The following is a 14,012-nucleotide window of genomic DNA, read 5'->3' as shown; positions in this document are numbered from 1 at the left end:
TTGATTAAGTCCTGCTCTTTCTTTCCTTTCTATGTGGTAAAAGTTTTTATTACAATTATTTAAGGTAGATTTCTTTAATTTGCTAAATAGATTGACTTTATACCTACTGACATGTGTTACTTCTGAAAATGTATCACTCCACGTTTGCCGTTAATCGAATCTCCAGTTTACGTTTTGGAAAACAAAGAAAATGTTCTGAAGTAGTCTGAGCTTATTGTTACTTCTCTCTCCATGCAGTGACAACACAGTGGGGGGTTGGGCCAGTCGCACAAGAGCCACACTGCAGAAAGAATTACATTTCTATAGAGAGAATGTCCTGGTGTGCTGGGGTCATTGTACCTCAGTCCCATGACCTTTGACCTCTGACCCCTGCAGAGATTTGTTTTTATTGGAACATAGATCTTCAGTGTTTCGTCTCCAAAATCCTGCAGGATTCTAAACCGAGACTTTGAATTCACTAAAACCTGTTAAGAACAGAAAAAATGGCAACCCACTGTTGTGGTTTAATCATCTGACCTGAGTGTCAATATCAATATCTGCTTAAGATTTCAGAGAAGGATTGCTGATCCTGGGTATATGCACTTTTTGATGTGAGAAACCTGCTGCATGACCTGAAGGTCTTATCTCTGACATAACCAAGACACTGCTTACACTAGCGTATGCCTGCCTGCTTACACAGTGGTTACAACAAGTCGCTCCCTTTTCATGCGCTTTAAAATTAGTCTATAACTCACTGAGTCAAGCATATATCTGAAATGAAACTAAAATAGAAAAAATGTATCTTATCAATTTGATTTAAACTTTCACACTGGGTTAACATTCCTAAACTCACTGTATCTGTATGTATACTGTAAGATTTGTGAGTGGCTATAATATTGGAATATTAGAAATATTACTGTTCATGGTCATGAAGGGGAACTGACCTGTGGGAACGTTTATTCGGAGGAAAAAGGACATATCTACACTCACAGCTATCGGTAGTTTAGATTCTCCGATCCATGTGCATGTCTTTGTACTGATAAAGGAAGATTACAGCGACAAAGAGAAAACATACAAATTAAGGTTCAAACCCTGGAGGTTGTTAATGTGAGGCAACTGCAGACAACACATATCCTGAGCCCAGTTAATGACATGGATAGTGGCAGTGATTCACCAGTACGTCATGAGGTCTATTCGTTCTGCAGAGTCACAGAAGTGGTTCCAGGATCTGTGTATGACACCTACCCAACTGTGGGGTTTTTCTCTGTACAGACGGATCTGAAGCGCCATCACCTCACTCACTGTATCCAGTCAATTCTTCTATTTTCTATATTCCTCTATAAGTCCACAAATCAATAAAACAATTTAGATTAATATTTTCTTAATCTGTGATGCTTCACAGATGTAACAAAAACACCATTGGCAACCCACCAGTTGAATGGGTATATGTTTTTTATTCAGATAAGCGTAAATGTGGAAAATTACCTTCTGTTTCATAAATAAATAGCTTTGTATAGGCCACATAGTCAGTTTCACAGGTGAACATGATATTCCTGACTGTCAAAGACGAATATACAGGCAAGCTTTTCCCATTAAAAAAGGCTTTTTGACACTTGTTGCAACCCAAACCTCTGACACAACATGGTATAATATATTGTGAAGGAATCAATTACATTATTAATGATCGCCTTCATATTCAAATTCCACAACATGAGCCACAAAGGAAATATTAATTGCATACTCTCATACTAATATGTTGCATACAAGTAAAATGTTTTCCCTGCATGTTTCCCGTCAAACCTGTTGCCATATTGAAATAGTGATACATTCAATATAATATATTAAACCATGCGTTTTCGTCCCAAATGTTTCACACATATAAAACTGACACGTAGAGGCTTATAAACCCGAATATATATATAAATATATATCTTAGAAAACTGTATATTTGTAATGTCAGTGGCAGTGAAGAGCAGCCCTGAAGTGATGGAGACAGTCACACAGTCAGGGGAGTTTCCCTGTTGACAGAAGCAGACCTCACTGACACTCTCGTTAGAGGCTAGCCTGCCAGCTAGCTAGATAGCTGCATCGCACCCATTGGCCACGTCCAAACCAAGCTAACCACTCTATCCTCCGATTTCCGCCATGGATCTGAATACTATCTTGTCACAGCTTGAAACTGCCGACGAAGAGGAAATCGAGAAGTTTCTGCGGCAGTATATTCGAGAGGTAAATCGCGACTCTGCTCGTTTTTACGTCCACCATAACAAACTGCGGTGCTAACGCTAGCTAGCTAGCTAAACAACTAGCTTTGAATTAGCTAAACATCTTACCAGCCGACTAAGCTAAGATGTTGGCACACTCATACTGTCTCTAATGTTGCATCGTTAAACATAAACCTATGAATGAGACAATCAAAGCCTTAAAACGTTGTTTATAACGCCAACGTCCTAGTGCTGATAATGCTAATGCTCCCTAACTAATCATGTTACTGCACGTAGAGTTAGACAGCAATATTAGCATACTTTAGCTATCTGCTGGAGGTATTTGGGAACCTAAATCCCGTTCAAAGAGGCTGAGGTTTATTTGTAATAATGACTGTGACATGTCAGGTTGTTTGGTGTCCACAATGAGCATCTTATCTGTTTCAGAACAGTCACACCTTCAGTTTTGACCAAAAGGAAGAATCCCTGCGCAGTGTGAGTACTAGTTAACTGAGCAGTTGGTTATTATATGATCAAGGTAACCCACTTAAGTTATTATCCATAATATCTATATTTCAGAAGCTGTGCCAGAGTGTGTTGTCAGTTCTTGGGAGGCGTGTGAAGCCTAGCTGTCAGAAGACATGTCTGGAGACACTCCGCATCCTGTCCAGAGACAAGCGTGTCCTCGCACCTGTAGCCACCAGGGAGGGCATGCTGATCCTGGGAGGAATGGCGAGGCTGAACGCTGGAGAGGAAGGCGATGACAACCAGAATATCTCTCAGGAAGACACCCAGTCAGAGGAGGAGGAGAGGGTGGTGGTGGTGGAGGCCTTGAAGTGCCTATGCAACGTGGTGTACAATAGTCCTGCTGCTCAGCAGGTTAGTGTAGACGTGCAGCTGGTTCATGGCCTTTGTGCCACCCTGCGTACAGCCCGCACATGGCACCACGAGGTGGGCCTCTTCACACTGCGCCTTCTCTTCCTGGTGTCTGCACTGAGACCTGATGTGAGAGGGGTTTTGAGGAGAGAATGGCATGCTGTGAGACTACTGACGGAGGTCCTGGAGCACACCCTGGATGTGAGCTGGGTTGGTCCCTATGAAGCTGCCCGTCCAGATCCACAGGCTCTGCCCATGCCGGCAGAGGACAACGAGAGAGCAATGGAGGCGCTCAAAGCCTTGTTCAACCTCACACTGTCTGACACTGGTGGGGAGGTGAGTGTGTTAAGGTTCTGTTGCAAGGGAGTCATGTGGGTTTGCTTTCTTTCTCGTTATCTTGCAAGTATGCATTAGCAGAAACCTAAGTGTTTCTGGCTCAGTCAATCACCGCTCCGACTGTCCCACAACAGCCAAAGTATGACTATATGTAACCATTTCAGTGTAAATGTGACATAAAATGCATGTTGTCAACTTACACTGTCAGTAACACAAATGCAATTTGTGATGAGCTGTGACCAGTGTGGCATTTAAAGGGCCAGCGCAAGACGACTCAAAATGTTCTTTTTGCTGGCCACTTCCAAGTCTGTGATCGAATAGTCAAAAAAATGACGTCCAAGTCTTTTCCTAACCACTTATCCTTGATGGGAAAACGCCATGAGGTCGAGGAAGATGTGAAGGAGAATTCACAACTGTGGCGCTCATCTAACTGCAATAACACAATGGCTGACAAATGTTTTCTTTTTGGGGGTTTTCTAGCAACTTTAAGTATAACACATAGATGATGAGTAGGCTACAGTGACAAACTCAAGGCTGTAAAACTCAAGAAAGGATTCCTGTTTAAAACAGAATCACACATCTTAAGAAGGATGTTTTATTTTTATTTATCCATAGTGTACAATTACCTAGCAACGGCAAATGTTTTGAGGGCTAAATTGCCGCATTGCTTTAAATGTTGCTGCTGCAAGGGCGGCATTATCTCCTTTCCTTTTGTAAAGGTTGGTCCATGTACCCTATGCTAAAGGAAAGGTAGCATTGAAGCACCTTTCCTTAGCATTTAGAGAATGTAAACAGCACATAGCATTGCTGCCACTTGATTCTTCTAGATCACAACTCTCAGGAACCTACCTAAGGAAGAAATACTTCTTACTGAGCAATCAATTATTTTATCATTCACACCTGTGCTTTTCCTGCTGTGACAAAATGTCTCTCTTTCATAGGCTACACACAAAAACAACGGTATCATCTTACCCTGTGAATGAAATGGGAACATTTCTGGTACATAACCTTTTGGACCATGTGTCAAGTATTACATTTGATGTCATTCATGATGAAGTTGTCATGCAGTAGTTTGTGTTTAAGGCTGATTTCTGAAAATTACTGTCGAAACATTTCATGCAATTTTGACTGAAGCGGACACATGACTGCAAGGGCAACATCTGACACAGCGTAAGTCTTAATGACACCAAATTCAGTTCTTAGTTCTCAAGTTAGACCCTGCTCTAGAAATCCAAACTTCCTCTTCCCTCCTCTGTTTTTTGAATCTAGACTTAAAGCTTTGATGTCACTCCATCTCTTAGCGCTCCTCTTTTTGCTCAGACTGGATGTGACCAGTGTGCGAAATCCCCTGTGGGGGGGGGGGGGGGGGTGCTCCAGTGTTACGCTGAACTCGTACACAGACTCAATATAGACCCACAGGATTTCATGGATGTGAGCCAAGGCAATCAACTGGGCTATACACACACCATGCACACACTATGCAGGCTAGATATCCCACTTTACAAATGTATGGTACACAAGTAATGAACTTTGCTTTCTCTTTGACACAATTCATACACTCGGAGCATACAGAGTCGCTATCTTTAACCAAGTATAACCATGATGTCGACGCAGAAACAACCCCACTGCTTTCAGGTTGCACAGAGTAACATGAGGTTTTCTAAACTACACAGCATTTGTAACAAACCGATATAAAAAGGCCTCACGAGGAACAAACGGGTGATGAAATACAATATGAATACATATTTTGCAGTTTGAATTATAAATACTGTTGGGGAAAAATACGCTTTTAAAAGACATTATTTTTGACAAGCTTGCATATGAAAAATAATTGTTTAAGATTATTTCAGAACCCCCAAATGTAGCAGTTAGGCTTTCATGGGGTGTCTGGTATCAATCAAGTGTTTCGCACACTAGTAGTGACGCCTCCCTGAATGTTAAGGAAGCTCATTTTGCAGTTAGACCTTTGCTTCCAGGTCCCTGTCCTTGTAGTTTGCGTTTCATTGTTTTCCTTTTACCTCTGAACAATTGAACGGTCTGCGTTGGAATTCACTTTTTTTTTGTACATCCTTGAACTAATAGGAGGACGACCACCATTTCCGACTCATCGCTGCCATCTTGCGTCACTCGTTGATGCTGAAGACTGAGACCGAGGAGAAAACGGAGGAAGCACACAGGTGAGAAGTCTGCCCTTCACTCTTAATACATGTGTCTCTTTTAGTAAGCTACACCGTGAACACTGGATCAAGGCGCTCTGCACTTTGCAACCTGTGAAACAAAGTGCTTCCACCAACTCGTGTCCATGTTCTGCTGTCACCTGCTGTGATTTGCATGTAAGCAAAGTGAGTGAGAGAGCTGCCCCTGTAAATTAAGACTGGTGGCACACGGCCTGATAGCAGACCGGGGGTGTCGTGGGAACAACAGACATGTTTCTTTGGAGGCCTTGCTGGGTGTTTCATCTTCTAGATGCTCTTAGCTGTCGTAATACTGCGGCAGTGTCTTCTTCTCGTGGTAATTTAATGCAGGAATGCCAAGAATCCAGAGACTGAAATTTAAACAGTGGCACGTAAAAGAGACTGATGTTTCTCTTGACCTGTCAAGTCATGGGTGTTTGGCCTATTGACTAACCTACCTATTGTTATATGTTTGAATGTGAATACCGGTTTACGTGGAGCAGGGGAGTGTGAATGGATAAAGTTGTATTTTCAGAGAAAACAGCAAAACCACATTACGGCAGGTTTGAGGTGTTTAAATATAGGTCGAAGGCAATTTCATCTGTAATTGATGCGTTAAGATTATAAACACGCTGAACGTGTTTCTGTTAGTAGAAGTCTTTTAAACTTGATATTCAAACTGTTTCTCTTTCACCCCATGTTAACGGTACTTTATGCACCGCAGCCGGTAACGTTACACCCTGTGTCATGGGACAAATAGGCTCTATTACCTTTTGTTTGAATAAAATAGATCATTAAATACAACATTAAAATATTGATCAGACACGTTTTTGATGTTTATTTTGGGTAAATGAATTGTTGCATTACTTCAGAATATAAAAAATAATTGATGAATTAGTTGTTAGATTAATCCGATAATTAAAAAAAATATTAGTTATATTAATCAATACAAAATATCATGAGGTGCAGCCCTGAAATTGAGACGTTTCAGGTTACTGAGATCTTCTCTTAGGCGGAGCTACACAATTACTCCTCACAATCATGAGTTATGTGCTTTGGAAGAGCTGTAATATTTGGCATCATCACCAGTAATCACCAAAAACAGCTTTTTACTCCGTGAGCAGTATATTAAACTCAAAACTCGGGCAGCCTTAAAGAATCCCCCAACACTTTATGAAGGCAGGAACTTCCAGTTACTAAACACAGCTGGGGTTTGTGGTTGTAGTGAACACTTCAACTATAAAACTTTATTTCCTGTACGTTGCTCTCCTGACAACATAGGTGTGTGTAGATTTAACAGTGCGCCACAGATGGAAGTCAAATTAAGTCTTTTCTTGAAAACCGCTTTCACCTCGTGTGAGCCAGGTCATCTATCGGCTCCCCATCAGCTGTTCCAACATGTAGATTAAAAACAAGATGTGGTTATTGACTTTGGAACAACTGGTCTCAGGCGAAATGTTCCAAATCTGATCTTTTAATCATCATCTTCAATTATTTATTTTTTTACTTTTACCTCTTTAACCCAACAGATCCTTTGGCAGTCTAATCTCAGAAACTGCTGATCGACTGTTAAATATCAAGTATTTTGTAATATACATCACGTCATTAAGAGATTGTTTTTTAAATGTATTTCCAGCCATGCCATCAACCTGCTGAATAACCTGCCTGTGTCCTGCCTGGACGTGTTAATCGACGTGCCTGTCCAGGGCGGACTAGAGATATATGGGGGGAAAAATATGGATGCAGTCCAGATGTTAATAGACTTCATGGAGAAAAGGATGGACAAGGTAAAGTTCATCCTCTGCAGCAAAGAGAGCTAGCTGTGTACACACTGAAAACGACATTCAATTATGTGAATATATTTTACAGTATAGTGCAAGTGATACTAGTGGAGTAAATGTACTTGTTACGATTGACACTACAGGCCGAGAAGAACTAAAATACACTCGGAACCAGTGCAGGGCCCGTTCACAACATGACACAACGCTTTACTGCACGTCATTCCCTTTGTCATCCACTCATCTTGTCTTTACCTCATTATTCTGAATGTTTAAACCTTTCCGCAGCTTGTGCAGCTTGTGAAGTGTTTGTGGTTTGTGTCACTCCAAGCAGGGCTCCAACTACAAAGAAGGTTTGACTCCGGTGCTCAGCCTTTTGACTGAAGGATCCAGACAGCACAGGGAGATCCGCAGATATATCAAAGCTCAGGTGCAGTAGCTGCAGACCGATTCAAATAATAATATAATAAAGTATGTGACACTTCTCATTGAGTTGCTCTTTTAATGTGGAGGGCCAGAATCTGCACTCCGGAAGTGTTAACCAGATTTGAATTACCATATTGCTATTTAATAATGTGTGTGTAGCCAGTTACTATGTTTCCGAGGTTGGTTAAAGTGACAGAAAAACAATAATCTGAACTTTTTTTTATAATGTCTGCACCTTCAGGTACTTCCCCCACTGAAAGATGTAAAGATCAGGCCAGAGATCGGCACCACCACCAGAAACAAGCTGGTTCGCCTCATGACACATGTTGACATGGGTGTGAAGCAGACGGCTGCAGAGTTTCTCTTTGTCCTCTGCAAAGAAAGCGGTGAGCAGTGGTCGGGTCATGGGCGGAACGCGGGGTTCAGCACAGTCAGATGAGAAAGTATGAGAAAGAGAGAGCAGGAATGACGTCTCCAGTTGGCTGCAAAGGATGAAGGAGTGAACTGCCAGATGCACGATTGCTGCATAACTGTAACAGCAGCTCGGCTCATGAACATTTATATGTAACTGCGCAACCTTTGGTCTTTGTGGTGTCTTGTAGTGGACAACCTGTTGAAGTACACAGGGTACGGAAACGCAGCAGGACTCCTGGTGGCTCGAGGACTTCTCGCTGGAGGGAGAGGAGAGACTCAGTACTCCGAAGACGAAAACTCAGACACAGACGAATACAAATCTGCGAAACCATTGTGAGTGCTCTGCACAGGTCTTAGAATAAAGCATTTAGTACATGTTAGTACATGTGAGCCCGCCCCACTGGTTTGCCCACGGCTGCATGTTGAGAGCCGTCGAGAGGCAATCAAAATGCTCCCGATCTCGGATCTCGCACCTTTTTTAATCTTGCACATCTGCTTGTTCCAGCATCAACCCGATCACCGGTCATGTGGAGGAGCCGATGCCGAACCCCATCGAAGAGATGACCGAAGAGCAGAAGGAGTACGAAGCCCAGAAACTTGTCAATATGTTTGACAAGCTGTCAAGGTACGTACACAAACTAAAACAGACGTAGAGAGCAAGTAACTGTTGAGGGACTGAAGAATTTATTTCAGTAATAATACTGTAAATGTTTAAAACGTTTTTTTTACTGGAGCACTTTTGTTTTTTTGAGGGGAAATAGACAGTAGAGAGTTGACAGGAAATGAGGAGAATGAAAGGAGGGAGAAAATGCAACAAAGTTCCCGGCTCGGACTGGAATCGGGGATGTTTTGATGACGTGGTCAGCATCTTGAACCCTTTGGTCAGAAGGACATCCCATGTTCACCAGTATCCTAATTTTATAATAATAATAAAATACACAGAGAGTGCACGACATATTTCTTAAATTCAAATATGAGCTGTAGTTCATGACAAAATATGGTGGAAGAGTTTTGTCAAGAAATACTAGTTCTGCACTTGTATCTAGAGCCACGCAAAAAACCTAATTTGATTTCAGTCTGTTGACAGGTTTCTGAGAGCTTTGATGCTCTGTTTAGCACAGTTTGGTGTCTGTAAAACGGAAAATTCAATCGAATCTGATCAACAGAATCAATGAATAGAAATCAATATATATCTGAAAATCTTCTTTGTTGTTAACAATCTAAACAACACAAATGTATTTACAACTTAAGACAACACAGAAGTCTTTGCACAAGAAGCACAATCCATTATTTGTCAAAGCCTCGACTGAGATCGTTAACTTTGTCAGTTTGAACAACTTTCCCCCCGCTCAAATTATTCATATTATTCATTGTCCCGGCTGTTTTTGTGTTGACCTTTCCTTACTGAGCAGAGGCTCACGTTAGTCGAGCACAATGCCTGTACAAAGGTAACAGTGAGCATGCTCCCTGCCAACCGATTCATCAAAGGAAGAATCTCTTGCCGTTAGCTGCAGCTTCAATTAGGCCTGGACTTCCTGCACGCCGCCGCATTCAGCCGGAGTGCACTGCAGCATCATTACCACAGCTCCGTTAATTATCGCCTAATTGGGACACAAAGTCGGCTTGACGGTCCCGGTTCCTTTATCCGCCACATTCAGGTTTTTGATGACACGTGTCCTGACTTTATTGTTGTCATTCTGAGCAGCCAGTCGTGGGCCAGACAGGGAGTGGGCTGAGACAGAGGCACAACTAACAACAAAGCAATTTGGGTGGAACGTGGACGAAGAGGAAGAGACAGGGGTGAACAGACATAAGTAAGCTGACCTCGTTATTGTTAAGCCAAATAGAGGGTTGAGCTGTAATGAGGCACGTGTGCCCAGAAGAGGAAGATTCCTTTCTGAGGGTGCAACTTCTTTCTTCTCTTCCTGATGATGACGACGGAGAGGTGCTTCCTCAGTACCGGCTCTAAGGAGATCAGTCGGAGCCCTGTAAGAATGTGCTCCCCTAACTGCTTAACTGGTCCTCCAATTAGCACATATTCTGCACCCCAACCCACCCCCTCTCACACCTGCCAGTCCTCCGTCACTGCTGAGTGGGAGAGGAGGGAATATTTGTGCGCTAATTGGGAGAGATAATGTAACATGTTTTTGTTGGTGTTGTCTTGTTAGTCCTCATTGTACCTGCTGACTCTAACCAGTGATATAAGGCTGTGGACTGGGTGGGTGGGGGGGGGCCTCTCTGAAGGTTTTATCACGGAAAAGATTGTTTTTCTTCTAAAATGCTGGAATAGTTTCAGATTTAGCCCCACCACAGGAGCTTAACCTGCAGTTTTCTAAGGATAAGTAACATTTAATTGGAGGAATCAGTGGGAATTACGTGGCCATTTAAATTTGAACTCTTTACAAATGAATGCAAATGGGTCCTTTTTTTTTTTTTATATCTGTGGTAGATAATTCTCTGATAAATCATCTTAGAGGAAGTGGTGACACACAGAACAGGTATAATTGGATTAGGATGAAGGGGCAGCCGTGGCTTTGAGGAGATTAGTTTGAGTGCTGATCCTGTAATTAATCTGCCAGAAGGAGGAGGAGGAGGAGGAGGAGGAGGAGGAGGGGGAGGAAGGGGAGGAAGGCAGCGAGGGAGAGAGGATGGCCAGACGGGGGCAAGTGTCCTTGAAGGGGAAGGGGGGGTCCTTGAGTTCTCGATGTAAGAGAGTAAAGATGTAAAAGTAAAAGCCCTCTTAATACTGTCCGTTGATACAAAGAGTCGGGAACAAAGTTGGGTTTTGTTTACATTGGAAATAGCATTGATAGGTTTTTACCTTCCTATCTAACCTTTTTCTAGCCAGCAGGGGGAAACCTGATGTTTTTCTTCTTGTGTCCGCAGGCAGAACGTGATCCGGCCAATGGGGGTCAGGCCTGACGGGACGTTAGCGCCTCTTGAAGAAACTCTCTGTGATCCACCTGAGGACTCAGGATCAGACTCTGACTAGTGCAGTTCACATGTAGACCACATTTTCCAGGCAAAGCCCACTTGGCCCCAAAACAACTGGAGCTGTGTCCTATTTCTAGGTCTGGACCTTTTTGAAGGAAGGTGGGTCAGCCAGAGGCGATAACATCTGGCTGAACCAGTCTACCGTTACTGAGCAGAAGTCAGTCAAAAGATCCACACGCTGTACCGATACCTCCCAATAAATGATACTCTATTAACTTAAACATGCAGATATCAGTACAACGCGTGGATCTATAGTCGACACTACTCGAGGGGTGACCCCGAATAGTCGACGATTCAATGTAAGGAGCCTGGAGCCGTCGTAGTGACAGGAAAATGTGGTAATGAATCAGAGGATCATTTATAAATAACAGAAAATAGCACTATTAACCACCAACGATTCTCTGAAATCAGCAGGATGAGGTGCGTAGAAACAGCTGTTTGTGGCGTGCGTTTCTCTCCCTTCACTTCCCTGTCTTTTCACTTTTGTCTGTTGATTGTCACAATGGAGAAAAATAAATTAAAACCGAAAATTCTGTTTTCAACCACAAAAGGCAAGCAGGATAAGAATCTCTGTCTATCGATCTCCGCTCCTCGTTCTACAGACAGCGCCACACTATATTTCTATCGATACATCAAGTTTAAACAGAGCGGGATCAACGAGCAACAAAAGAAAGACATGATTCTACAATCGGCCGACTATAGATTTAATTTGACAGTATAAATTCTGAGTCAGGGACAACCTTAGACTCCTGTTGCAGAAAACCCAAGTAATGCTGGATGAATACCGGCAGCCGTGACAAGGTTTGTGATGCCTGAGTTAAAAGTTTTAGTGTACGAAATGCTGGCAAGTAGTGTTTAAGATGATAAATGTATTCGCAAGTTTAAGTCGGGTCTAGTTTAAGCAATGTATAATATATGTCGGCCCGTTATGACGTAGGCGGTCTAGAAATGTGACTTCTGGTGATCCAGCTCTGAAGTGGGACACAGCTCATCATGTCCCAGTGAACGTTGGAGCAGGAAGACGTTCTCCAAAGTGGACTTGATGCACAGGAGGCCTCCATGGCTACCGTTGCACCTTCCGCTCCCTTGAGTTGGAAATAAAAATAGAGGTAATAATATAATTCTTTGCTGGATCGTATGCATCTCACTGAAAGCACTGTTGTAATGGGTTGTTAAGTGTCACGAGGTCTGAAAGTCATTCCTTCACTCATGCTTTAGTTTTTCTTTTCTTTTTTTACGTTTCACTTATTTTTTTCTGCTACATGATGATTTTGTCCACACTGTATTTCTAGAAGATTGAAGTAGACACACACACACACACACACACACACATTTAAACATGAAATCATTGAAAACTGTTCACAGTGAACGTAGTAATTGTTTTTAAATCTTGGGGCCTGTGTCCTGTGTGGACCAAAGGATTGATGTACCGTATATTTAGAGATCAGACTGTGGACAGATTTAACTTCCAGCTCACGGTATCGTTTCCATTCACTTATTTCTACGAGCATTTTGAATTATCACGCTAGAGAAGCTGATCGGAAACACAAAAGTGTCAAGTTTTACACTTGCATGAGGTTGTTTCTACCTTTTGTTGGAGAAGAGTTAATGTGATAAACGGTTCATAGAAAAACTATTGCGGAATCATTTTTGACTGTTTTAATTCACATGACTGATTAGCTTTTTCCACTGTCGGCGTCTTCTCGGATATTCCCATAACGTGTTAATGCTGATCTTTATATATGGACATCATTAAACATGGCAATAGTAGCTGACATGAAGGAACATTTAAAACGTGCCCAATTGAAACAGATTCCTGTGTACCGTTAGATGACGAAGGAGACTTGTTTACTGGCACATTACAGCCTCGGGGAGCCGATGGAGCCAACTTCTGACCAAACTACGTTGTAGCCGAGTTTATTTGCTCCAAACTAGTCAATGGAAACGCTTGATTTGCTGTTCTCTTTTTTGAGATTTGTTTGAAAATTGAATGGAAACGGGGCAGGTTGTTTGGTTGTGTAATTATCAGTTAGTCGGAAACCTTCTGAATTCAGGGCTTGTTGGTTTACTGTTGTCACTGGGAGGTGTTTTTTCATTTAATATGTCTACAAATAGAGAGATTCAGCATTGCTGCCTGTTGTGGAATCTCGGCAAAGAGCGTAAACTGCAAAGATTGTTTTTTCTAATCCATTTTACTTTTGCCAAATCTGCATGCTGTTAAATCAGTCCTCAGTGACGGTTTCTTTTCTAGATTTAATTTGTTTTGTGCTAATTTTATACAAATCCACTGGTATAAACTGTATTAATATTCTACAGACCCACTGTCTGTATGAACTGATTCATATTTCTTTGTGTTGGTACAATTTAATTTAATGTAAAAGCTGCCAGTTTCTGAAAAAAGCTGCACGTTTGTTACAATTTGACAACAGGTTGTTGTATTATAACAAATTGCTGATTACAATCCAGAGGAAATAAATATTGCTTTTACCAGAGAAGATGTGTCATTATTACAAGAATCTGTGACACTTCATTGGTTTAATAGTGAACGATCATGAGCACACTTTCTGCCTCCTCAGACTCGACACAGTTCAGTAGAATAACAGGAATAATTAAAGCACAAAAGACTCCTTGACGCACCTTCTTGAATTTTATGATTTCATGCAACTAATCAAATGTTTTTATGCCTTTAAGCCATGGCGGGAGACATAAAAACACAATTTCTTCAAATTTGGCACAAGTGTGTTTGGACACAACGATGAACTGATTAGACTTCAGTGGTCAAAGGTAAAACATCAAAGTCCTATTCTTGTCAGCGCAACATCTCCGGTCAC

At 41.9% G+C, this 14,012-nt stretch overlaps 1 protein-coding gene across 2 annotated transcripts; it reads left to right on the top strand.

Moving 5' to 3' along the window:
* The first annotated feature begins 2,070 nt into the window (after window positions 1-2,070).
* Window positions 2,071-13,665, top strand: ric8b (RIC8 guanine nucleotide exchange factor B). 2 transcript variants are annotated; one of them, XM_079163325.1, is made up of 10 exons: window positions 2,071-2,208; window positions 2,631-2,678; window positions 2,763-3,395; window positions 5,478-5,572; window positions 7,206-7,356; window positions 7,682-7,777; window positions 8,015-8,159; window positions 8,376-8,520; window positions 8,693-8,812; window positions 11,074-13,665. In XM_079163325.1, the coding sequence occupies exons 1-10, from the start codon at window positions 2,125-2,127 to the stop codon at window positions 11,177-11,179; spliced, it is 1,623 nt and encodes a 540-aa protein (XP_079019451.1). In that variant the 5' UTR covers window positions 2,071-2,124; the 3' UTR covers window positions 11,180-13,665. The 2 variants fall into 2 exon arrangements, with proteins under 2 accessions (XP_079019451.1, XP_079019450.1); XM_079163324.1 differs by having other exon boundaries at window positions 7,679-7,777.
* The last annotated feature ends 347 nt before the right edge of the window (window positions 13,666-14,012 follow it).

This window comes from Pholis gunnellus (assembly GCF_910591455.1).
Source record: "Pholis gunnellus genome assembly, chromosome: 7".
In the NCBI taxonomy this organism is placed as follows: domain Eukaryota; kingdom Metazoa; phylum Chordata; class Actinopteri; order Perciformes; family Pholidae; genus Pholis; species Pholis gunnellus.
The sequence above is the reverse complement of the archived record's forward strand: the minus strand, read 5'-3'. Positions and strand labels throughout refer to the sequence as shown.

Bases quoted from the DNA above. Each gene is read 5' to 3' on its own strand.
- ric8b (XM_079163324.1), top strand. From the start codon at position 2,125: ATGGATCTGAATACTATCTTGTCACAGCTTGAAACTGCCGACGAAGAG. The intron at 2,679-2,762 runs GTGAGTACTAGT...TCTATATTTCAG, and splicing joins AGGAAGAATCCCTGCGCAGT to AAGCTGTGCCAGAGTGTGTT. The intron at 3,396-5,477 runs GTGAGTGTGTTA...TTGAACTAATAG, and splicing joins TGTCTGACACTGGTGGGGAG to GAGGACGACCACCATTTCCG.